Source organism: Pollicipes pollicipes, unplaced genomic scaffold (genome assembly GCF_011947565.3).
Source record: "Pollicipes pollicipes isolate AB1234 unplaced genomic scaffold, Ppol_2.1 Scaffold_3087;HRSCAF=3621_pilon_pilon_pilon, whole genome shotgun sequence".
NCBI classification, from domain to species: domain Eukaryota; kingdom Metazoa; phylum Arthropoda; class Thecostraca; order Pollicipedomorpha; family Pollicipedidae; genus Pollicipes; species Pollicipes pollicipes.
Genome location: NW_023596225.1, coordinates 14,236,446 through 14,259,592, shown reverse-complemented (window position 1 = coordinate 14,259,592; position 23,147 = coordinate 14,236,446). Strand labels below are relative to the sequence as shown.

Genomic DNA, 23,147 nt, shown 5'->3' with positions numbered 1-23,147 from the left:
GGCTCGCTGGCGTGGCCGGCCGACACCGTTGCTCCCGCGCCGCGACAGCACCCAGCGCCGGCGCTGGGACTGGGACCGGTGGGCAGCTGTTGGGCCTCCAGCAGGCGGGCGCAGCCTGGCCAGTCGCACATGTAGGCCCACTCGGTGCTGGTCAGAGCGCAGCAGGGTCCCGCGCCACCTGTCACCACCCGGCAGCTGTGGGTGCCATATGACCAGGGTAGTCGGCGCGCTATAAAGCCCAAATCGTCATCATCACCGGGCAGCTGTTCAGTGGGCAACGGCTCTGTCGCTGCCCCATCCGTCACGACCGTATGCTGCAGACGAGCTGGCACGCGAACATCTCTACGTAATTCGACAGCTCGGCCGTGACTGAAACAAATTGCCTGCACATAAATGGTACAAGGAACTTGCAAGGAGTCGGTTGCAAAGGACTGGAGGTGATGTGCATACTCTGTGTGGGTGTGCTACATATTGCCTTGCCCGTCTAGCAGTTTTGCACATCGTTCTTTGCCTTGCACGCATGCTTTGAGCGGAGTAATGCCTTGCTTTTTCCTGGTATCCACTGCAATACCGTAAAAATTCTTAAGGAATGCACTTACTACTTCGGCGTGCCCTGAAAGCGCTGTGACGTCAGGCTGAATACGATCTCGCTCAATACCGATCGCCTAAAAGTTAATCAAACAATAACACCATCGAACATGCACTTTGAACTAGCATCCTGATGAACAACGAAGGCCGCCATTTATGGTCAGCATGTGAATTATCAAAAAACATACAGCGCCTCCCGCTGCGAACGAACGACCGTGTTCAAAAGGCTGCAAATGTTATAAAAAAGGCTTCTCGGCCTCACGTAAGTAGTTCACTCTGAAGTGTCACGGCCTCTCGAATTACTTATCACCCAACGTGACTTGATATATCGGAGGGGTCACTTGACGATACACCCTGAATCGTTGAGGTGCCATTGCTGATGTGTCCCGACAGCATGGAGTTGTCCTTAAATCGTGACAGGTCACATACCGATGCGTCCTCCCGGGATCGATAGCGATGTTTTGAACTCACAGCTCACTCTGGGATGTGCTTTGACCTCACGTGGTGCGGCTGACTGGTGCCTCCAGAGTCTGACCACGTGCGCCCTCCCCCAGAGTTTGAACCCGTGCACCCACCAACTGACACGCACTGAGTCTGACCTCATGCAGGGTTAGTGACCGCTGAATTATGACCTAAGATTGGGACCTTTGACCAATCTGTCCGAAGTCACGTGGTGTCACCGATCTCCGTTTCTTGACCTGGCGAGGTCACTGACCTGCCTGGGCGGCGGGTGTAGTCCAGCGGGGTGTTGCCGTCGTTGCCCCCAAGGTTGACGTTGGCGAACTCAAGTCCGGAAAAGTCCTCAACGCACCGACTGCTGCAGTGGTCGCACAGGTGACTCATTGTAGTCTGGTGGAAAGAGTGAGGTCGCGCTATAGACTACCGGGGGTGCACAGGTGATTCATTGCAGTCTGGTGGAAAGAGTGAGGTCGCGCTATAGACTACCAGGGATGCACAGGTGATTAATTGCAGTCTGGTGGAAAGAGTGAGGTCACGCTATAGGCTACCGGGGATGCACAGGTGACTCATTGCAGTCTGGTGGAAAGAGTGAGGTCGCGCTATAGACTACCGGGGATGCACAGGTGACCCATTGCAGTCTGGTGGAAAGAGTGGGATGGCGCTACCAGGGATGCACAGGTGATTCATTGCAGTCTGGTGGAAAGAGTGGGACCGCGCTATAGACTACCGGGGATGCACAGGTGACCCATTGCAGTCTGGTGGAAAGAGTGGGATGGCGCTATGGACTACCAGGGATGCACAGGTGATTCATTGCAGTCTGGTGGAAAGAGTGGGACCGCGCTATAGACTACCGGGGATGCACAGGTGATACACAGTGCAGTCTGGTGAGCGAGGTTCGCGCTATAGCCTACCCGGCAGTGCAGTCTGGTGGAGCGAGGTCGTATTATGGGTCGGCTTCCGTCGCCGCATAGTGTTTCGTCTCAGTTTAATTTACGACCGGTCATGAAGCCGGTCGGAACTTCATAACTCAAGGTTGAAAATAAACAAGCTGTAGTCTCGTGGTTATCCTGGCTATTGAATTGTTCTTTATTGGTCTGCATTAAAGGCTTTCGCCTTAGAGAACATCTTAAACGGTGCTCGTTGCCTGTAACTGGAGCGCACTGATCAGAAGCCCCACTCGTTTTGAAACTTTTGTCGAAATGTCCAGATTTCCGATCAACTCCTGATGCATTTCCAGAATGATTTCGAATACCACCTGAAAAAGTGCGAAGATTGGAACATCTCCCACGACCTGTGTGAAATCTTTGTTCTTTTGCAGAGAGAGTTGCGGACTGTTCAAGAAGAACTCCCATAAAGGCCCATGCTTTTTCTCCTCTGGGTATAGGTTCTTATTCAGTCAGGAGGCTCCTTCCTCCCCCCCCCCCCCCCTCCCCAAACATACCGACGTCGGCTGGACTTCGGATATATCCGCACATACCGACGTTCAGCCGACGTTCAGCGATGTCTAGCCTAGACATTTACCAACGTCCAGCCGCCATACACATTGGGCTCTCTCTCCGCTGTCAACCCGATGTTCGCCCGCTCTCCAGCCGACGTACGCCTGCTCTCCAGCCTGACGTGCCCCGCTCTCCAGCCGACGTTCGCCCGCTCTCAAGCCGACGCGCCCCGTTCTCCCAGCCGGACGTTCGCCCGGCCGACGTGCCCCGCTCTCCAGCCGACGTTCGCCCGCTCTCCAGCCGACGTGCCCCGCTCTCCAGCCGACGTTCGCCCGCTCTCCAGCTGACGTGCCCCCGCTCTCCAGCCGACGTTCCGCCCGCTCTCCAGCCGACGTGCCTCGCTCTCCAACCGACGTTCACCGGCTCTGTAGCCGACGTCCGCCCGCTCTCCAGCCGACGTGCCTCGCTCTCCAGCCGACGTTCGCCCGCTCTCCAGCCGACGCGCCCCGTTCTCCAGCCGATGTTCGCCCGCTCTCCAGCCGACGCGCCTCGCTCTCCAGCCGACGTTCGCCAGCTCTGTAGCCGACGTTGGTCAGCTCTCCAGCCGACGTTCGCCCACTCTCCAGCCGACGTTCGCCCGTTGTCCAGCCGACGTGCTCCGCTCTCCAGCCGACGTTCGCCTGCTCTCCAGCCGACGTGTTTCGCTCTCCAGCCGGCGTTCGCCAGCTCTGTAGCCGACGCTCGCCCGCTCTCCAGCCGACGTTCGCCCGCTCTCCAGCCGACGTGTTTCGCTCTCCAGCCGACGTTCGCCAGCTCTGTAGCCGACGTTGGTCAGGCTCTCCAGCCGACGTACCCTCGTTGTCCAGCCGACGTTATTTGCCCTCAGTCGCGTAAATCTGCCTGTTTCCACACTATAAATGTATTCAATGTCTCCAAGGCTACAAAGTTTTTGACGTGGTCTCACAATATTGTTGTCATGCCTGGCGATATTACAACACCTTTACATAATCCCAAAACAATCCATTAGCAATGCTCTGTATTCCAACACCTTATCTGCAGATATCGCATGCCTCCATCATGTGAACAGCTTAATCTTGCATAGCCACCCAGAATAACGTTGGGGGGGGGGGGGGGGGGGTGGGAGGCGGGGTGTCGCCGCATCAGCGCCCGCCTTGTTCCCTGCGGTTTCTGTCGTTCACTGGAGTGCGGTCTACCCACGTTATACAGGCATTTCCTCCCTTGCAGTTCGTCCTGCGCGTTGTCTGCAGAAAGCTTGTCCGTGGCAGCTTCTGAAGGCATCCATGATGACATAAGTTAAAAAAAAAACATTAATGCACAGAGAGCAAGAGCATGAGCGACAGGAAGAGAAAGCATGCTAAAACACGACATGAACCCATTATCCATCTTTCATGCTCCAGAGATTGACAAATTGAACTCAGTACCAAAGTCGAAGTACCCCATTTGTCCTTAATTTTCATGAACAACTTTTTGTGAGTATTTAACATGACATTGGAAACATCAAAATTAATGACATATCCGACACAACAGCAATGGCTAGCTCAATGGAAGGGTATGGATATATGAAAAGGTCTTCTGTGTGCCTTAAAAACCCAGATTTTCGGATGTTACTCACAGAACCCCTATACAAATCCCATGGCGGCCAAAAAGTAGCTTGGGACACTAAGTCCGGATCGTGGCGACCGATCTGGCATTTAAAAACGAATTAGCATCATCATTGTTTTTAATCGTGATATCGATTCAAGCCGAGGTGTTGAGATGGTAAAAAAATGCAAAGCCACTGTTTTGTTCCGTTGTTCAGACAGACGGCAGCATCACTGCAATATGCCGACCGCTCATGAATCAGGATTCGCTCGTCACTTATGGCCAGCAGCTGTTAAACGCTCATGCATGTTGACTGCTCTGTGTGGGTTCTATTTGGTGGGATTCATCCACTTTAGATTTTGAAACTACGAAAGCTGAAGACGAACTTAGCTATGTCATTCATAGCCGTACCTAACCGACAATTTCTACGAGTGGACCACATGCATCGAAGGTCAGTGAGACACAATGTAACACATTTTGCACTGACTGCCTTAATTACGGTTTTCATGTAGGAAAAGGCACGCGTAAGACAAAAAACAAACAAAACACAACGCTTCCAGCAAAATATTACAATGGGTGCGTCTGGCTGTTCAGCCGTCCTACTCGTTCAGTTATTTAGCCGGTTTGAGGAGCCTTTCTGTCCGCATCTTGCCTGCCCCTTGGTTCTGATAGGGGTGCCTGTGTCCAGCCCTAATATGCTATATGTGTCAGTAAAGTCGCGCTGTTCCTTTGATTATATAAAATGCTTTAGTACACAGACTGCCGACGGCAGTCACTATAACGTTGCGGAATTGCACTGTCTGTACTTTGTTCAAGTATATTGTTTTTATCAGAACAAAATGTGTGCGTCTCGTGCTTTATTTCACATTTGCTGTCGGGCTAAATAAGGCCGGGTTACCTAGACTTCGCAGACATTTCTTACATTACTGCCGTGTAACATTAGCCGGGTTAACGAAATGCATCTATCATTTCGCTTGTGCGCGGTATTAGAAAGGCAAGCCTAACGAATTTTTCCCTGGCCTGCAGTCAGAAATAAATCCGCACGTGGCTTTAGATCGCTGGACCAATTTTTTTGTTGTCCACTGGTCTCATGACGTCAGGAACAAACAGCGACCACCGGAACGGCTCTCGCCCACCCTACCCGGCCGCCGCGGACAGGAGAGAGGAGCTCAAACCAAACTGAGCTGCGCAGGCGGATAGCCGTTTGACGTTAGTAGAGTGAATGCTACCAAAGTCAATTGCCCTTTCACCCCCGCCTTAAAACGTCCTTTTGGAATAACTGACCCGCAGTAGATCAACTTGGGATGCCCTCATCGGCATTGGTTATCAGTTCATTTCGCAAACATTTTGGCGGATTTCTTCAAAAACTATGGTAGCAAAAGCGCCATCAAAATGTCACATCACTTTTGAAGCTTAGGTCTTGGGTATGACTGCTTCGTGGGTGGGTCAAATAACAAAAAGCGAATGCCACAGCGAGTCGAACCCGCCCACCTCAGCCAGCACGCTCATTTGGATACCACATAGGTCTCAGATGGCTCACATGGGCTCAGATGGGCAACGGACTTAGCATGGGCAAGAGACTTGGTTTCGAATGGTGCCATAGGGCTGGCCATCATAATTTAAGCGCTCATTAAACCCTATTATGAAGCAAACGAGGCAGCATTTTTCAGAGAGGCGACAACCAGACACTGTTAATTCAATTCACACAACAGCATTTGATTTCTATGTAGGTGGGCACCAAGTGGGCTCCACATGGGCTAGTCACACCTCTGGCCCATGAGGCAAGGTAGAGAAGAAAGCTCTGTTTCTCAGAGTGTGGCCGGTGGTGTTCTGAGGGCGCAGCGGGAAATGTGGCGCAGGGGACGTGACGGGATGATGGGACTCTGCCCTGGGCACAGAGCCATCCCACCTCTCCTCAGACCACATCCGGCCTACGTAGGCGAGCTTCTCGGCTTCTATAATGTGACTGTGCCTCTGTGATCCTATATATTGATGTTCATAGCACGTTAGTTTCGTCTAACCCCATCCTGGGAAATATCCGCAGACCTGGCTCTCTCGTATCGGCCATTTCGTTGTTCATCTCACTAGGGTACATGTCATCTTTTCGGGTAAAATTTCTACGGAGACCCGATCTTGCGGTCTCACCCTGAAATACTTATGAATTTAGGGACCTGCGTCCGTCCGCCTGCGAACGGTTTCATTGTTTCGGAGACCTGACCCTTACACCGGCCTTGATGGGCTACAGGGATGCATCAAGGATTTTCTGAAGGGGGCACCTAAGTAAGCACTCAGGGAATCGAGGGAGGACGAGGGCATCGAGGGAGCCCTCTATGATGTTTAAGCAAACAATGCGGACGGCCTAATGGGGATCTCCTGACTCCGCTGCGTCCCTGCCGACCTCCCTTGTTTGCGTTTCATCATGCCCCATGACCAGGGGCATAGATTCACAAAATGAGTTGGAGGGGTTGCACAGTGAAAAATGACCCAACCTACCCTCAAGTACGCCAAAAATCAGTTTTCTCCCCAAATTTGGCCCATTTCCTTTCAGTTTTTTTGTTAGGAAAGGGGGGGGGGGGGCTGGAGCCCAAGTTAACCTCCTCCCGAACTGAAAGGAAAACTACACCCCTGTCCGTGACTGCCGGCCCCGCTCCCGAGAACGTCACGCTCGATCAGAAAGTGCGACAGCCGGACACGCGTGCCGCTCTGGGTTCAGGCAGCGTCCGTCAGGGTGGCGCGTTAGCACATCAACACCAAGTTTTTTTTTTTAATGCGTCGGAGTGCCGCCTGAAACGTTGCAAAACATTGGTACAAATGGATCATTGCAACGCTCCAGGTATATTGGTACTGCTGGGCAGCATAACATAATCGCATAGAGATTGTATTTAACAGGATTGTTGGGTTTGCTGAAACGAAAAACTTTGCTGTGCTCATTACTTTTACGCTTGTTGAATTCGTCTTAATGCCAGTTTTGCTCAAGTGTAGCGCGGTGCTATGCAGAGCCATGCAGTAGCGGACAGCGCTCTATTGTGACGTAACAGTTGTCTTTCGATTACGCTCTCTACGATAGGTGTCGATGTGCCCTTCAACAGTGAATCCATAATTCGGGACTGACGTCATCGCAAGCCTCACGCGCGTAGGCCCAGCGAGCGCAGATCTTGTAGAGAATCTTGATCAGGTCTTGTGAGCGTAGGCGTCGTAGGCGTAGGGTCCAGTGAGCGTAAGCCTGCTGGGCGTAGGTCTTGTGCGCGTGAGGCCCTGGTTCTGGGAATCGTGACGGTAAATCGTGTGCTGACACGTCCCGACTGAGTATATCACCGTTGGTTCGGAGCAATGTTAGCGGGAGGAAAGCGCCTGGAGAAAGTGTCAAATGCGAAGTAAGTCAGTAATGGAAATATCTATGATATTAAATGAATAGCACACAAAAGGACTTCAGCGGATTTGATAATGTTCAATGTAATCGTTATTTTAGCGCAGTGTCCACATTCCGTTACATTAAGGGGACCAGAATGTTAAACTGATTTTTAAACATTGGTAGGGTTACTGGAGCTTGCTCCTGCCCTGCCGCGTGTTGGCCTGGCATTGCACTACAGCCAGGATCGGCCCATTTTATGCTGTCAGCAGTGTCAATAAATCAAAATGCTATAACACATATATAATCAGTATGTGTTTCAATAAAGGGACGTGCGAGTCAGGGAGCGCAACACCTGTCATTTGCCCGGTCGCAGCGAGTCGAAATGCTCACTGCTGTCTTCTAACTTGACTCGAATTTTGTAAATTCGAGTCCAGGCTAGTTTTCTAAACTTAAATTGGACTAAAAAATTATACGAGTCCAATTTACGCTGTCAACGCCTTCCAAGAGCACTAGGCCTATTCTCCAAAGTCGCGCCCATCACCGCCATGACAACCACCGCGCGCACCTCTTCTGGTGCGAATAGACGAACCTTCGTGATTGGTCCAGCGGGGACGGTTTGCGCCTCTTGCGTCCCTTGTCGGAAGCGCCCGGCACTGGGTCAAGAGGGCCGGTAGGGGCAGCCGACCCCGCGGTGTCGGGACCGTCGAGAACAGCCTCACCGGAGCAGGCGGAGGTGGACGCCGGGGTGCAGCGTGCGTGGACTGAGTTTGCTCAGTGGCTCATGGGCATTCATGGGCGCTCGCACAATGGCTGATCCGTACTGAGAGAAGGCCACAGACGCCTCCATGCGACAGTGACACAACTCCAGCGGTGCCGGTCGGCATGCTGTCCGGGTGCCTGCAAACCCGAGGGAGAAACGCCACGCGCATCGGCGTTCAGCCAACGGGAACGCTGCACCACCATTCTGTCAACCTCCGTGGCCGGGCCCGTGTATCCGCTGGTCGGTCGGCCAAAATGGCCCTAACTGCGGGGCGCGATTTACGTGCAGCGAATGGCCAACGAGCGGCTGCACCTCATAACCTCGCCGAGAATGAGGCACTGCAAATCGTGCCCTTGGACGATGGGACGATGTGCGGCAACTCGGACACACAGCGGCCCCTCTCTTAGTGGCGGGCGTCTTCCACGGGCTTGTTTGCTGATATCGATTTTGTCATGACCGTGGTGGAAGGTAGCGGCTGACTAGGCTTCTTTGGAATAAGACGTGAAGCGCGTAATGCCAGGCGTTGTGAGACGTGCTGGTCTATATCGAGAAAGGATAGTATGTAAGTGCTGCTGTTCTGGCGTCTCGTTTCCGGCTCACTGGTACATTCATCCAAAGGCACTTCAGTATTTGATACGCGTCACAGGCACTCCACAGTCTGTCCCGCCGGCGCATCCGTCCCCGCGCCGGCGGCTCTCTGAGTCTTCTCCTTTGTCTTCCCTCTCTCCTGCCCCCCCCCCCCCCGTCGCATCCCTCCCCTCCTCCTGCCTGGGGCAAGAGAAGGGGAGGGATGCCTGGAGCCTGGGGCAGGAGGAGGGGAACGCGAGCGCCTAGAAGCGGCGCTCGCCAAACTAAGCAAACATTCACTGGCAGCACATAGGTGTTCTCTGACGCTGTACAAGTTCTCAAGTACAGCTGGGCAGCTTTCGTTGGGCCCCTACGCTCATTCAGAAGCTAATTGACGTAAGATGTCTATGGTAAAATGGTCTTTCTGCGTGCGTTTATGAGTTTATCTCGCTCTGCTCTCTCGTTCGCTCTACACATGGCCAAATCTTGAATGGCTTCGAGCACGCGCGCACCTCTGAGAAAATGGTTGCGCCTGGCGGGTATCATTGGCGGCGGTGGGGGCCGAGCCTGGGCCACCAAACTTCAATAAATATTTTCCAGAATGGAGGTGACTGCAACGAAACACAACTCGATTTTGTCCACCAGGGACGTTTTTCTGCTACCGGAAACAAAATACACAGAGGATCTCAGTGATCTAGAACTCGGAGGTTTATCTCGAGATATTTTGTCATAAAAAGTCTCTAGCGACCGGTCACTAGTGCGCACTTTTTTGCCGCGTGTTGACGATGAGTGGCGGTAGTGGTTGTTTGGGGCGCTTGCAAGGCGATCTAACTTGCTTGTTTCGTTGTTGGAGGTACGAGCAGCGGTAGTGGTGGGAGGTAAGCAAATAAATTCGGTCAACGATAGTTGTAGATACATCGGTGCGCTTATTACATGGGTAATGAATGTGTGCTGTTCGTTATGTCTGAAATGCCACCATTTGTGACTGATGGCTCGCGGGCACATCACGGGGGTGGAGGTGCCCTGACGTGCCGGTCCACGATCCGGACTAAAAGTGCGTGGACCGTTGGGGGGTGCTCGGTTAGCGGCAAAACTGCGTCGAATATTTCCGTGCATGTAAGCTGTAAATCCAAGTGCCTTGAATTTGCTGAACATCTGCCACTAAGTTCAGGGCATGGGCCAGTCTTAAAAATTCATTAATTTTGCTTGGCACTTATGTGTCATTGGTGTGCTGAACTTTATGCTTGCATGTGCAAAAACCATGTAATATCTGGTTATGTGAAACTCTTACACATTTTTCATGCAGACATGTAAAAGGTGTTTTTGCCAGAAGCACCTTGACACATACATTCTACATGCAGTGAAGGTGATGCTGATCAGTGATGCCTACTGATCAGTGCTAGGATTTATGATGCATCCATTATTAAATTGTTGCAGATGTTTTTGCTTTACCAGACATGTTTGGTGAAGGTGTATTTTTCGCAGTCTGGTGCAAGGGAGACGTGTTTCAAGAAAATATAATGCTGTAATTATGATCACAGGCTAAAAATAGATGTTCGGCTCTAGCCCATTTGTGCTTTAATAAGACTGTTGAGCTGTGGATTATGCAAAGGCCACTGGTTTCTTTCTATAGTGACAATTATATTCAATTGCTTGTGACACATCCTTAGAAACCAAATGTAAAAGGCTATTCATCCTAATAAAGTTAAGTTATGTTCTTATTATGCATGCTTTCATCTCATGACATTGTATTGAAGAAAGTTACCCTCACTAGTAACACTTTACTACTATGCAAATGTTTACAGCTACCATGCTCTGTGGATGATTGTCTGTGGAATCATAAGGCTCTCAGTCAGCTTTTTATAAACTTCTCCATCTGCACTTCAATTTTGTCACGCAGCAATGCTTGTCAAAACATTTTTGACCGATCATGCAAAAGGTTCTTCTTTTTACACAACATCCCCACACTCCAGCATTGTTCAGATCAGCATCACATGTGGCAGCAGTACCATACCACTATCAACACAGCCAACCTGATGGTCTCTTTGCCTCCACCAGCATTTACTGCTCACCTCTGACCCCCTTTCCCCCACACCAGCTGGACAATGTCGGTCACTGGCGAGTCGTTGATCGACGATGATGACGCGAGTGTGCTGGAGGAAGAGGATGACCTGCAGTCGACTGCTGACTCAGACACGCTGCCGTCGGGCCGGAGCGCACGCAGCCGCGGCGGCTTGGCCAGCCGCGGTGTCACGCTCCCGCTGCTCATGAAGGAGGGGTTCCTGGAGCCAGGCGATGGTGCCATGTCCATCGACTACCTGGTCAGTGGCGGCGGCCGACGGCGGCTTCTGCAGGGGTGACTGTACACAGCCCGTTTGTGGGATTTGGTGACCCAAGTCCCCAGGAAGTTGGATGGTGAAACATGGTGAAACGAATGGCACGTATCAGGGCAGAAATGAGGGCAGTGAACCTGTGCCATGAATGCAGTGCTGCTGTCAAAAGTAAGAAATGCATTGCCAGCAAGTTCAGAATTGTTCAGGAGACCATTTTTATGTTGTTTTGGCATCATGGTTGTAAATAAGAAGCATTAGATAGAAATTGTACACCAATCAGGAGATAAAACAATTCCCTATCTTGCAATATACAAAATTAAAATAACTGGCAATAACCAGTCTTAACTGCTGAGGATGTCTTTTGGCATGGGAAGACTGTATTGAAACCAAATGGTGGTCAAAACCAAAAGGCATATCTGGGCAAAAATGTGTATATGATAGCATTTGTGTTTTGTCAGTGGTACAGAGGGACTCAGCAATGTCTCGTATCTCGGCAAAAACAAGTATTTGCACAGTTACGCGTTTGTCGTGCAGTTGCTACGCATCGTATGGGTGATTGAACTATTCCATGAAACCAAGGAAGGATGTTGTCATGTCCCGCACTTAACCCATTCAGGGTCGGGGACGTCTCTACAAACGTTAACCATCTGCTAGGTGTACTGCCAGACGTGGAGTCAGGCGTACCCGTTATGCATGGCAGAACGATGATGGTTCTTTGGTGGTAAATAGCCGTGGTCAAGACCCACTGTTACTGGATCTACCCCTGGTTTAGACCTATGGTATAAACACACCGAAACTGTTATCCTTCTAGTGTATGAAAAAGACGAAAAACACGTAACTGCTCAATTTCCAACGGTTCCCAATGACAAAACACGTAACTTCACAGATACGCGTTTTTGACAAGGTACTGAGGTTGATCGTAAGTGGCCAAATCGCGTATGTAAGCGGATACGCGTTTTTTACCTTGAACGCGGAGCGCATGGGAGCAGTTGAGTGTTTCACAGATACGTGCCAGCTACTCGTTTCTGTCTTTGGAAATCTTACAGGTGCTATTTATATTTGAATCTACCAACCTCATATCCCTTTTAATTCTTTTCAAAATCATGAACATACACTTTTCACGTGGTCAAAGTACGCGGCTCTTTGAGACGAATCTAATGACAGCAATAACCCAATTTCGAGAAAAATGTTAGTTACGTGTTTCTGACTGGACGGCAGAATGCAGGGCAGGCACGATGACGAGCTGGTTTGTTGAATGTACTCAGGGAGTGTTGAGGTGAGCTGTGTTGAACAAATCAGGGTCAACATTGAACTGCCGTTGAAGTATATTTTCACAAGTCAGCGCCACAGCACACGTTGTAGTCATCACTAGCGGATGATTTGCCATGAGCAAAAAATCAGCGCAAGCCAATCCCTCCCTGACGTTGAGCGGGCTATGGTCCATACTTAAACCAGTCCGTTTTGGGGGTGCACTGACAACTTCCATGGCCGAACCGTTAAAGCTGGTTCAGATGAGCGTGTTCCGCTGACATGCGCGTCTCCAGTGTCTGACAGCGTGTGCCTGCGTGTCGTGATTCAGGGCCAGAAGTTCCGCGGTGACCTGCTGGCCGACGGTCAGATCCGCTCCCAAGAGACCTCCGAGCTGTTCAGCTCGCCCAGCTCCTGGGCCATACACTGCAAGAAGATCGTCAACCCGGAGAAAAAGTCCGGCTGCGGCTGGGCTTCGGTACGGGCAGTCTGTGTCTGCCGCCGGGGTCACACAGTCGGTCGCCGGGCTGTAGTGCAGGCCGCTGGGGCTGCAGCTGGGCTCCGGTGCGGGCAGCCGGTGTCTGCCGCCGGGGTCACATAGTCGGTCGCCGGGCTGTAGTGCAGGCCGCTGGGGCTGCAGCTGGGCTTCGGTGCGGGCAGCCGGTATCTGCCGCCGGGGTTACATAGTCGGTCGCCGGGCTGTAGTGCAGGCCGCTGGGGCTGCAGCTGGACTTCGGTACGGGCAGCCGGTATCTGCCGCCGGGGTCACATGGTCGGTTACCGGACTGTAGTGCACGCCGCTGGTGCCCGCGAAAATACACGCGGCGTAGCGCGACATAGCGCGCTTGGCCCTTTATTTGTGTTGTTTTCTGTTTGTTTGTTTTTGCCGTTAAATGTTTTTTTTTTTGGCCGCCTACTCTTGCAGCACCAATTGGGGTACTGTTAGGTTCAGGGGAAAGGTTGACGCTGCTCAGGGTTTGTTCATGCAATGGTTCCATGGTTATAATTCAGGTCAGTACCATAGACAATGCTCGCTTCTCTTACAGGTTAAGTACCGTGGAAAGAAACTGGACATTTTCAAGAACATGCTATTTAAAAGGCGACGGGAGAGAGAGCGTGAGCAAGGAGAACAAGAAGAGGAATATGAAAGTGGTCAGTGTAACACCGGCAGTGTTCATATGGACATGTCGTTAGATACGTAGTTGGTCAAGGAGTTTGGTCATCTGCCATGAGTACTACGCGAAGGAGCTTTGCAGGCACATTTGGTTTCGTGGGTCATCGGGTAATAACCTTTGAAAATGTAGCATCTATAGTGTCTGTGCTGTTGAATATTTGACTGGAATTATGGGCCTTTTAAAATCGTAATGCGTTTAGTTCGAGGTTATGGTACCCTGCGTGTCCAGCCGAGCATTTGTGAGCCAGGCCCGCTGCTCGTGTGTTCCGTGGGTCCAGACCGATGAGTGATCGTTCGTGGCTATGACTGTCATATGGTCCTTATGCCAAACCGCAGTTCGTGTGTTCCGTGAGTCCAGAACGATGAGTGATCGTTCGTGGCTGTGACTGTCATATGGTCCTTATGCCAAACCGCAGTTAGTGTGTTCCGTGGGTCCAGACCGACGAATAATCGTTTGTGGCCATAACTGTCATATGGTCCTTTTGCCGAACCGCAGCATATGAGGATGAGAAGAAGGATCTGCTGCTGAAGAAACGGGCCCTGATCCAGAAGATCATCGTCAAACATGAGGTGCTGGGCACCAGGAGCGCAGACCAGTAAGTCTGTCTGACTGCATATATTTGCGTACTCCTGTTGTATCGGATGACCCATCTTACCATTGACGCACCGCGCACCGGAGGCGTGCCTCAGTGTCCGCACGTGCCACCCGAGCCAAAGCTGACTACGTGTGACAGTCCCCGCGAGCGCGCAACGAGTTCGCGTCGACCGTGTGTTTTCCGAGCAACTTGCATGTGGTATTCGCCACCATCAGACACTCCCCGTCTTCCACTGTAAACGCTCGGGCCTTAAACGGCACGCCCGTCGCTTGCCTGCGGCTCAGATGAATCTGTTGTGCCGTGTTATCGCCATGTGTATCGTCCATGTGTTTTCACTTTTGTGTCCAACGTATATGACATGGATGCCGGAAAAGCCGTGTTGTGAGGGATCCTAGGTACAAGATATACCTTATATATATATATATATATATATATATATATATATATATATATATATATATATATAAATATATATATATATATATATATATATATATATATATGCACATCTATCTATCTATCTATATATCCTATGCACCCGACCACGCTGCACGGTTCAGCACGTGTTCGTCTTGCAATAGGCCGAGCACGCCGCTTGAGCCATCAGCGCTCTGAGCGAGTGCTCCAGCGGTCTGAACGCGCTACTGGTAGTGCTCAGCACGCGTCTGCGTTCCAGTGACCCGAGTACGCTGCTGGAATGCGTGCCGTTCAGCGAGCTGGGCAAGATCCAGCCGTTCACGGTGACGGTGACGAGCAGCACTGCGCTCACCGTGGTCGGCTTCCACTCTCACCTCACCGACTCAGAGGTAGTCGGATACCTGGCCGGCCGCTGGGACGTCAACACGCACGGTCAGTGGGGAGGAGCACACGTCGGCACAGGCGGCGCCGCTGGAACACTAGCACACAGGGCCACCAGCGTCTCATGATCATTCATGTTTATGCGCCAGGTGACCAGGCCGTTAAGCCCAAAACGTCATCATTATAAGCTCTGGTGGCCCCTGTTTAGTGCACATTGCTTGTGTGATCTTACGGGATACTGTTCAGGGGGAGGGGCCGGAGGACGGCTGGGTAAGATAGGGGCATACTGTTTGGGAACCAGCTGATGTGTGCTGGTGTGCGTTTGATTGCTGCAGAACAACAGAGTATACGTAAAGTCATATGATGCAGGCTCTTGGTGTCGCTCGATCCGCACATAGCCTGCGGCAACGCTGCAGGCTTTCATTAGATTGGAGAGGCGTTTCGTGATTTATTTTATTAGAAGAACAGCGCGGGAATCATTATGGCACGATGCAACTTTGAATGCTTTTGTGTTTGTGAAACTGCCCGATGTGTTTAAGTATTTCCCGCCGTATGGCGTTTGATTTCACCTCTTTACATTGTGAGTTCACCCGCCACAGTTGACTCGTAGCGATCAAGCGCGCCCAAAATATTCCGCGCATTTCTCCTGATTTGGATGTGACTTCATGCAAAATCCACACCGTCCAACTGTCGACGAACAGCCAAGACGAGCCGGACGGCAAAGAATGTTCGTGACGTCACGCAGATTTTGCGTCGTCCGGACTAATCGAGCGCACCTTTAGCGTAGGTACTTGTGGGGATGGATGCCTCGCTTATTAAAAAATAATAATAAGCGAGGTATCATATAAATATTCATGCGAGTGGGGTGTAAGAAACAGGATCCGCTCGGTCGTCCGGGCGAATGACGTCACGCACTGACGCGACGCTGATTGGCCAGATCTGGCCATCACCCATGCGTTTCCGGTGCGCTGCCGTCTGGCGGAGAAGAACAAGTGGAAGCGTGTCGAGTACGACATTTACACGGCCATCGAGGAGCGCAAACTCACGCTGGTAGGCCCGGCCAGTGGGAGAGAACGCAGCGTGGCGTGGTAACGTTACGTCTGCCACTGAACAGTGGTCCGAGAGGCAGGTTTCGAATTGAATGCGAATCGTCGCTTAGCAACATATGTTGGGCATGCCGGAGAGTTAGAGCATACAAACGTGCTCACAATACCCGTCCACTTTAGGTTGGCTCCCTCAGAGGATGAACGGGGCTGAGAGTGATCGCGTATTACAGCTGCTGTGCCTCGGTGTTTTACTTAGTGTGTCATTTCTCGCTTGCTTAACTCGTTCGGTGCTTAGCTAATTTTGAACGGTCGTCGACCTCACCTGAGTATCAGAGAAGAACATGACTGATCGGTAGGGGCAGCGGTTTAGCCGGGCGCCAGGGCCTGTCCTCCCTCACGACTGTCGCTCGGCAAGTCCTGGGCCGCCGATTGCCATCGGCGCCCGGCGGCGGCGGCGGCGGCGGTATGTCTGGCGCGGCGGGGCCGCCGCGGCTGACCGGCGCCGGTCTGATTGTGTGCGCCGCAGGTGGGCTGGTACCACTCGCATCCGCACAGTCCGCCGACGCCCACCATCCGCGACTCGGACCTGCAGCTCGACTATCAGATCAAGATGAAGGGCAGCAGCGACGCCAGCTACACGCCCTGCGTCGGCATGATCTACAGTGAGCGCGGTGCCGGCCACCAGCTCCGGCGCTGCTGGGCCGTAGGACTGGCGGATGCCCGGCTGTTGTTCGCGTCGTATTCGGTTTTACACAGTGCCGTGGTGCGTCGTGCTGTTTTACTTATAAATGACAAAATTGTCAGAGTTTTCGTGCCACCTTAGGTGTGTAACAGTTAGGACACATAGGGGCCATAGTAGTCCATGGGGGCACCCTAAAATCTCATTCACCATGGAGCCGCGTTTTGGGGGATCGCATCACAACCCGACCGGTCGCCAGCACGTGAGTATTACTTTTGATAGCCAGATGCCAGCGAATGAAGTCAGAGATGCTATTTTAATAGGAATAGCTTGCGATTTATCCTTTTTCACCGCATATGACTTTCCCATCTTGTAGTTGGTGGTGAACGGCTAGACAGTGCCATACATTGGGTTAATTGGAGCAACTGGTCCTCCCTGCTCCCAATTACTTCCTCCCTCCCACAGCATTTCCAGCTTTCAAGTTGGCGGCGGCGACGTGCAGTTTCAACGTCAGGATGATTGCGAATCAAACGAGTGGCGTCTCTTTTGAATGCCCAGTGCACCTGATCACAACTGTGTGATCGAGCGCCCGTTCCCGGTGTCACGCGCTCACCGGGTCCAGAGACGACGGGCCCCTCACGCGTTACCGCTCCCGCAGCGCCGTTCCCCAAGAACAAGAAGCGACCGCTGCAGTCGAACCTGCTCTGCTACTGGGTGATGCCGCCGCACGAGATGCGCCCGGGCGACTACCCGCGTCCCATGGCCATGGAGTACACGGTGGCGCGCGACTCGTACATCCACCAGGACGCCCTGACCGAGATGGTGAGCGCGAGACTGAGGCCGCCGCCGGAGGCGTGCGGGCCGCCTGGCGGAGGGGAGCGTCCTGTTATGCGTCCTGTAATGGGAATCGCCGGCTCAAGAAAGCCTCGGTAGCGGCCTGTGTTCACTCTGTGCCAGAACGGGAAGCTGTTACGGAACGGTAAGCTGGGAATGCCATTTATTGGTGGGTCATTCAGCCGATTGCCGTCTACTTTGGAATGATGGACGGACGCGAATTTGAGGTGCTAGACGTTTACGACCAGTTAGTCGGCGCCGCGCAGCCTGCGCAGGTGTTGAGCGCAATGTTTCTCCCGCCGGCGGAATGCCCGTCAGTTGGCACGAGCCGCCCCGGCGGCCGTCCGGGCGTCGTGTAACCGGCGGGCGTGTCTGCCGCAGCGGCTGTGCGCCGAGTTCTACCGGGGCGCTCCGGACGCGGTGAACTTCACGCGCCCGCTGCCCGACGGCAGCACCAACTGGGAGCGGCTCAAGTCGGCGCTGGAGCCGTGCGTGCCGGCCAAACACGGCGCGCAGATCATCGAGTTCTTCCATGACCTGCTGTTCCCGCGGCCGGGCTCCGAGTGCCCCGAGGCCAAGGTGGTACTGTCGACGGCGGCGCTGCTGGCCGACCGCTGCTCGGACCCGTCGCTGGCCGACCTGCCGGCGCACCGGCGCCACCGCGACGCCGCGCCGCCCGCCAAGCGGCCGCGACCGGCGCCGCCCGCCGACGCGGTCCGACACCGCCGTCGACCTGTCGGCGGCGGTGGACCTGTCCGCGGCGGCGCGCCGGCCGACTGTCGCCGCCGCCGCCGCCGCCGCCGCTGGGACCGAGGATGGGCCGCAGGATCTGTCGGCGCCGCGGCCGGCCTCGGACCTGTCGGCCGCCGGCCGGCCGGAGCCGCCCGAGCTGCAGCCAGAGGACCTGACAGCGACCGCACGCCACGCTGAGCAGACCGAGGGCGAGGCGGCACCGGCCGCCGCCCAGCCGCTGGCCCAGGAGGAGGAGATGGCGGCCGCGCGGCAGCCGCAGGACCTCACGGTGCCGGCCGCTCCGCCGTCTGACGACGAGCCAGCCGCTGCCGAGACGTTTGATGCGTCCTCCCCCGCCGGCCAGCAGGTGGCCTCGCCCGGTCCTGCCTATCCGGCCGCTCACCGGCCGGTGGACTCGCCAGATCTTGCGTTCACAGCTTCTCATCAGTCGGTAGACTCCCTCGATCCTGCCTTTTCAGCCACCCGTCGGCCAGTGGATTCGCCCAGCGCTGCCTTTTCAGCTTCTCATCAGCCAGTGGACTCGCCCGATCCTACGTACCCGAACGTTGGTCTTCCAATGGGCTCGCCCGAAGTGGTCTCCCCCGCCGGCCGCTCGGTGGACTCGCCGCAGGACCTGAGCGCCGCCGGCACGGATGGATTGGCGACTGCGGGGGTGCTCAGCCCGCCACTGGCCGCTGATGTCTCCGCCGTGCCCGCGACCGAGTCGGACGACGAGGACCGCCGCATGGTGATCGACGAGGCCCCCGGCCCGTGAGCTCGCCGCGCCCGCTCCCGCCGCGCGGACAGCGGACTCCGATCTGATCTCCATTACCGGGGGAGAGACGCACGGCCACCATGACTGTACATAATGTACGTTGTCTTCGTACATCGTGCGCATTTGCAGCCCGAGACGAGTAGTGTTGGAGGACATTTTCTGCATCTTCTGACCTGGTCAATCATGTGTAGACAAACCCGATGGGTTTTAGCGTACTATTTATTTTTCTGTTTTTGTCGGATAAAGCAACCGTTTTGTTGGCATTTCTACGTACATTTGACATTACAATACCATGCAATTTTATCAGTTGTGAAACTTTACAATTGAACGTGGTTACGAAAAATGTTCGTATTTTTCATGCTGTCTGCATTACGTCCTACGATTTGCGATGATTTTATGCATTTCTTGTTCGTGGTGTGAACATTTGTAGCACGATCAGTGAATAAAGTACAACGCTGGAGGTAGCAGTCCTGCAATTCACGTTGAGAAGATATGCGTGCTTACAGGCATGGACGTAGCCACGCGGTGAATGTCCAGGGGTTCAACTCCGTGTCTCTGCTGTCTTATTTGGTCAAAACATAACATTGAGCCCTCCCGCTGTTTCGACGTTTATATAGCACTGCGTTTTTAAGGTAATGTTTTTTGCCTTGGCGCTTGATGTACTTTGCATGCCCTAAATTAGACGCTTGTTCTAAAAAATGCGCGACAGAACATCGCCTAGCAGTCTGCGGTGGAAATTTTGAAATGGCATAGCTCATTAACATGCTTGAGATTTGGGATATCATGTGGTGATGCAGAAGTGAGCATCAATCTAGCATGAGTCGTGCCTGGGATGGCACTGCGGGGTCAAGCAGCGGATCCTCACACTCGCGCGTCGATTTCCACTGCTGGTTGTCGACGAAGCTTTCTATTTCTTCCCTGGGTGCGCAGTACGCCTCATCAATTTCGCCCTTGATGACAATCTGCAATTTTGCTCTTGCTCAAGGCTCGTGCCTTGCATTCAGTCTTCAGGGCAATGACCATTTGAGTGAGTGTACTGCCGCACCAAACGTACCGAGGATGGTTCGATGTTGGTGGCTTCACTTGAAGTGAATGTCCCACGAGTGTTTGTCTGCGTGCGTGAGCTCCGAATGCATTGATTCATGGATGCTTGCACGGTGCCTATACGAGCCGTGGATTGCACAAGTTGCTTTAGCTTTTTTGGCCAAATTGGCCAAGTGGGCTTGTTTCAATGGTAGTTTATGCGCCGTCCCCGCGCTTTTTTTGTACGGCCTTAAAGTAAGAATTGGAAAGTAGCTCTACTACCAATAATTAAATACGGCGCTGTTGCGGCTTTTGTGGTGAATTTCATAAGGCAAGTTGATCGTGCCAGGCCACTGCAAGCGTTGTCATGTTTTGATTGTCGAGCGGGGTGCCGGAGTCGGCTGTTGTCCGGTTTTTGCCATCAGTGGTTCGTCTTTGGTTGAAGCGGAAAGGTGCTGTCCACTCAGAGTAGGATATTTAGCTTTAGATTTCTGCTTTCGTGTTCACAAGGTGAGTGATAAGGTGTTACATTCAGGACGAGTCTTGCTCTGTTAATTTAATGTAGACTTACAGGATACAACTAACAAGTTGAGTTTTGCATCATCTTACATCAAATTCCTGAGTTACCATACATAATTAGATATTATGGGTGATTGATATGTCAATTGGAGACCAGTCCCTTACTAGTTTATGAACTTGTTGTATATGTCACTTGAAAATATTGCAATTGCATACTTGTGACCATGTTGAATTGACCTGTTGTTTTCCTCATCTTTGAAGAACTTATGCTGAACCTGGCATCATCCAAAAATGCAGCAAGCCTGTTAACTATATTGACTAAGCTACTTGATACATGCTGAGTGAACTCCATACTGTAATGGGTCTTGCTATTGTCCATTTTCATATGTGGAGTTTTATTCATTCATGTGGAGTTTGTATTAGTTAAAATGCACACTGCTGCCTGGTAGTCATTTATTTATGATTCTCATTTACTAGCTACTAGCATAATCAATTATGTTGATTGTTCATTTGAGGCTAACGTGGCATGATCCCTGTTACACAAGTTAACCCAGGCTGTTGAAAGAAAATACCTAACAGACATTTGCAGAGATATCCCCCGAGATTATGGAGTCAGCCAGAACAGTTTTGGAGCCCAAAATAAAGTGTGTACCATAATTCCAGTGTGATTTTTCTGAAACCTTTGGAGAATTAAAAGTTCCCAGGGTCTCAACACACTACTCCAACAATGATCAGTCCTGTCATGCTCTATGCTTTACCCCAACCTGTTCCACTCCCCACTTTGCCCCAGAGCTATGTTTCATGCTGGCCTGGTGCCTTAGTGTGTGGTGGGTCAGTGCTGACGCTGTTCCTACTGTTCGTCCACTGCGCGACCATGACCTGACTGTGCCTACTGCGCCAACAGATGAGCGAAGCGGCGGCACCGGAGCCGGCCACCGTGCTGCCAGCGCGCATGGCCGGCGGACCACACGGGCTTGGCGACCCAGCCGACCGCTCGCTGCGCCGCGTCGAAGTCGAAGTGCTCATCCCGAAGATCATGCGCGAGCGAGCGCGTAGCGACAAGTGCACCGAGCTGGCTGAGCGCTTCTCGCGCTGCTGCAGCGACAACGGGCTCACCATGGTCTACAAGTGTCGCAACGAGAATGACGCGCTGCGCTCGTGCCTGACGCACTGGTACGAGAATGCCGAGTTCCGACAGGAGTGCACCGAGCGGTACCTGACCGAGCGCGCCGAGTATCGCGCCACCGGACTCAAGGCGCGCCTCCGCCGCAAGGGCTCAGACATGTTCTGATGCGGCGCCGCGCGCGGCGGCCGGGAACGTATAGAGCTGAGCCGAGCCGAGCCGGCCGTGGTGTTTGAATGGGTCGTGAGCGAGATTGAACCGTGAGCTAGCCGGTTCGATCGAGCCCGGTAGGGCGCAGTGTGAGTCTGAAGAGAGTCCGCCGCAATTGGAGAGAACCGGCGGCTTCTTGCAAGTGTCTTTCGTCTGAGACATTTTCCTGGGGTGCGACTATAGTAATAACTGTGGGACTCTCCCATATCAATGCGACAGGCAATGCAGACCTGAATAGCGTTTTCTGCTACTGCATGGCTGGGCGCATGGATAACTACCAATAAAAAGTAATTCTTCCACCTGTCGCTTCAGTACGCTGCTGCAGCACCAATCCACGTTTCATGAAGTATCACTGGTGAGACGGATTTATTTTCTACCACATGTACGTGATCATGGCGACAAATCAGATGCACGAAATAAAACCTTTTCGTGAACGAGGTTACACAGAATATCCCCTTGCTGTCGATGAGTAAAATAATCGCATGCAGCAGCGTCCACCGAAATGCGAAGCCCGTTCAGACGTGCCGAGACGTTGCCACAACTCAGCGCCTTGTTAGGGGCGATGCTTACGCTCTAAAGCGAAATGTACAGCACTTAATCTTAATGCGTTATATTGTTGGTGTGTAGCTCATCTTTAAATGCAACTTTAGATTGCAAATGACCTCGCTGCGTGTTTTGCCATAGTGCTAGTAGACCCGCTCACGCCGAAGAATCAGTGCAAACAGTTTTCGTCACCGCAAGTCATTCCGTATACGGGCGGTAGAAGTTCAAATGAGAAGCATGGCCTGTCTGCTGAGAAAGCTGCGTTTCATAGCGTGGATGCATTCAAAAACCGCTTAGACATGCACTGGACGCATTGAATGTACCGGACCAGCCCAAATAGTCACAACGCGAGTTTTGACTTGTAAGTTTTGTGGGGATCCGTAGACCCACCTGAACGACGCCTCCGCGAGCAGCGCTGACGGGGATCCTTGAAATCCCTTTGCACTTTTCTCTTCCGAACGTTCTATGTATTTTATTCTGGATTGCGCAAAACAGGAGCGGTCAATTAGGAGGGGGGGAGGGGGGGAGGACCATGGCCAAAGATGCAGCTACCCCTATACGTTCATAATAAAGTATCAACCGTATAATATTGTGTGGGAAGTTTTAACAGCTCCCGCCCACCCCGGGCATGATAGTGTGACATCCGTTGAGTGGGTAGTTGAGAGCTAATAGTGGTACTATTTTGCACACCCTTGGCATACAGCGTCTGCATAAGGGTATTAATAGTCAATGTTGCAGTCAGTTACTGTT

The 23,147-nt window shown here is 52.6% G+C and overlaps 2 protein-coding genes and 1 pseudogene across 2 annotated transcripts; all 3 read left to right on the top strand.

Moving 5' to 3' along the window:
- The first annotated feature begins 7,541 nt into the window (after nt 1–7,541).
- Nucleotides 7,542–7,695, top strand: LOC119090738 (uncharacterized; annotated as a pseudogene).
- A 1,909-nt stretch (nt 7,696–9,604) lies between these two features.
- LOC119089408 (MPN domain-containing protein) lies at nt 9,605–18,979 on the top strand. The gene is made up of 11 exons (XM_037212074.1): nt 9,605–9,642; nt 10,863–11,085; nt 12,677–12,823; nt 13,392–13,497; nt 14,016–14,115; nt 14,792–14,964; nt 15,851–15,963; nt 16,486–16,621; nt 17,297–17,460; nt 17,854–18,130; nt 18,726–18,979. The coding sequence occupies exons 2-11, from the start codon at nt 10,870–10,872 to the stop codon at nt 18,977–18,979; spliced, it is 1,686 nt and encodes a 561-aa protein (XP_037067969.1). The 5' UTR covers nt 9,605–9,642; nt 10,863–10,869.
- A 1,352-nt stretch (nt 18,980–20,331) lies between these two features.
- On the top strand, nt 20,332–22,292 carry LOC119089680 (COX assembly mitochondrial protein homolog). Its single transcript, XM_037212476.1, has 2 exons — nt 20,332–20,512; nt 21,426–22,292. The coding sequence occupies exon 2, from the start codon at nt 21,426–21,428 to the stop codon at nt 21,810–21,812; it is 387 nt and encodes a 128-aa protein (XP_037068371.1). The 5' UTR covers nt 20,332–20,512; the 3' UTR covers nt 21,813–22,292.
- The last annotated feature ends 855 nt before the right edge of the window (nt 22,293–23,147 follow it).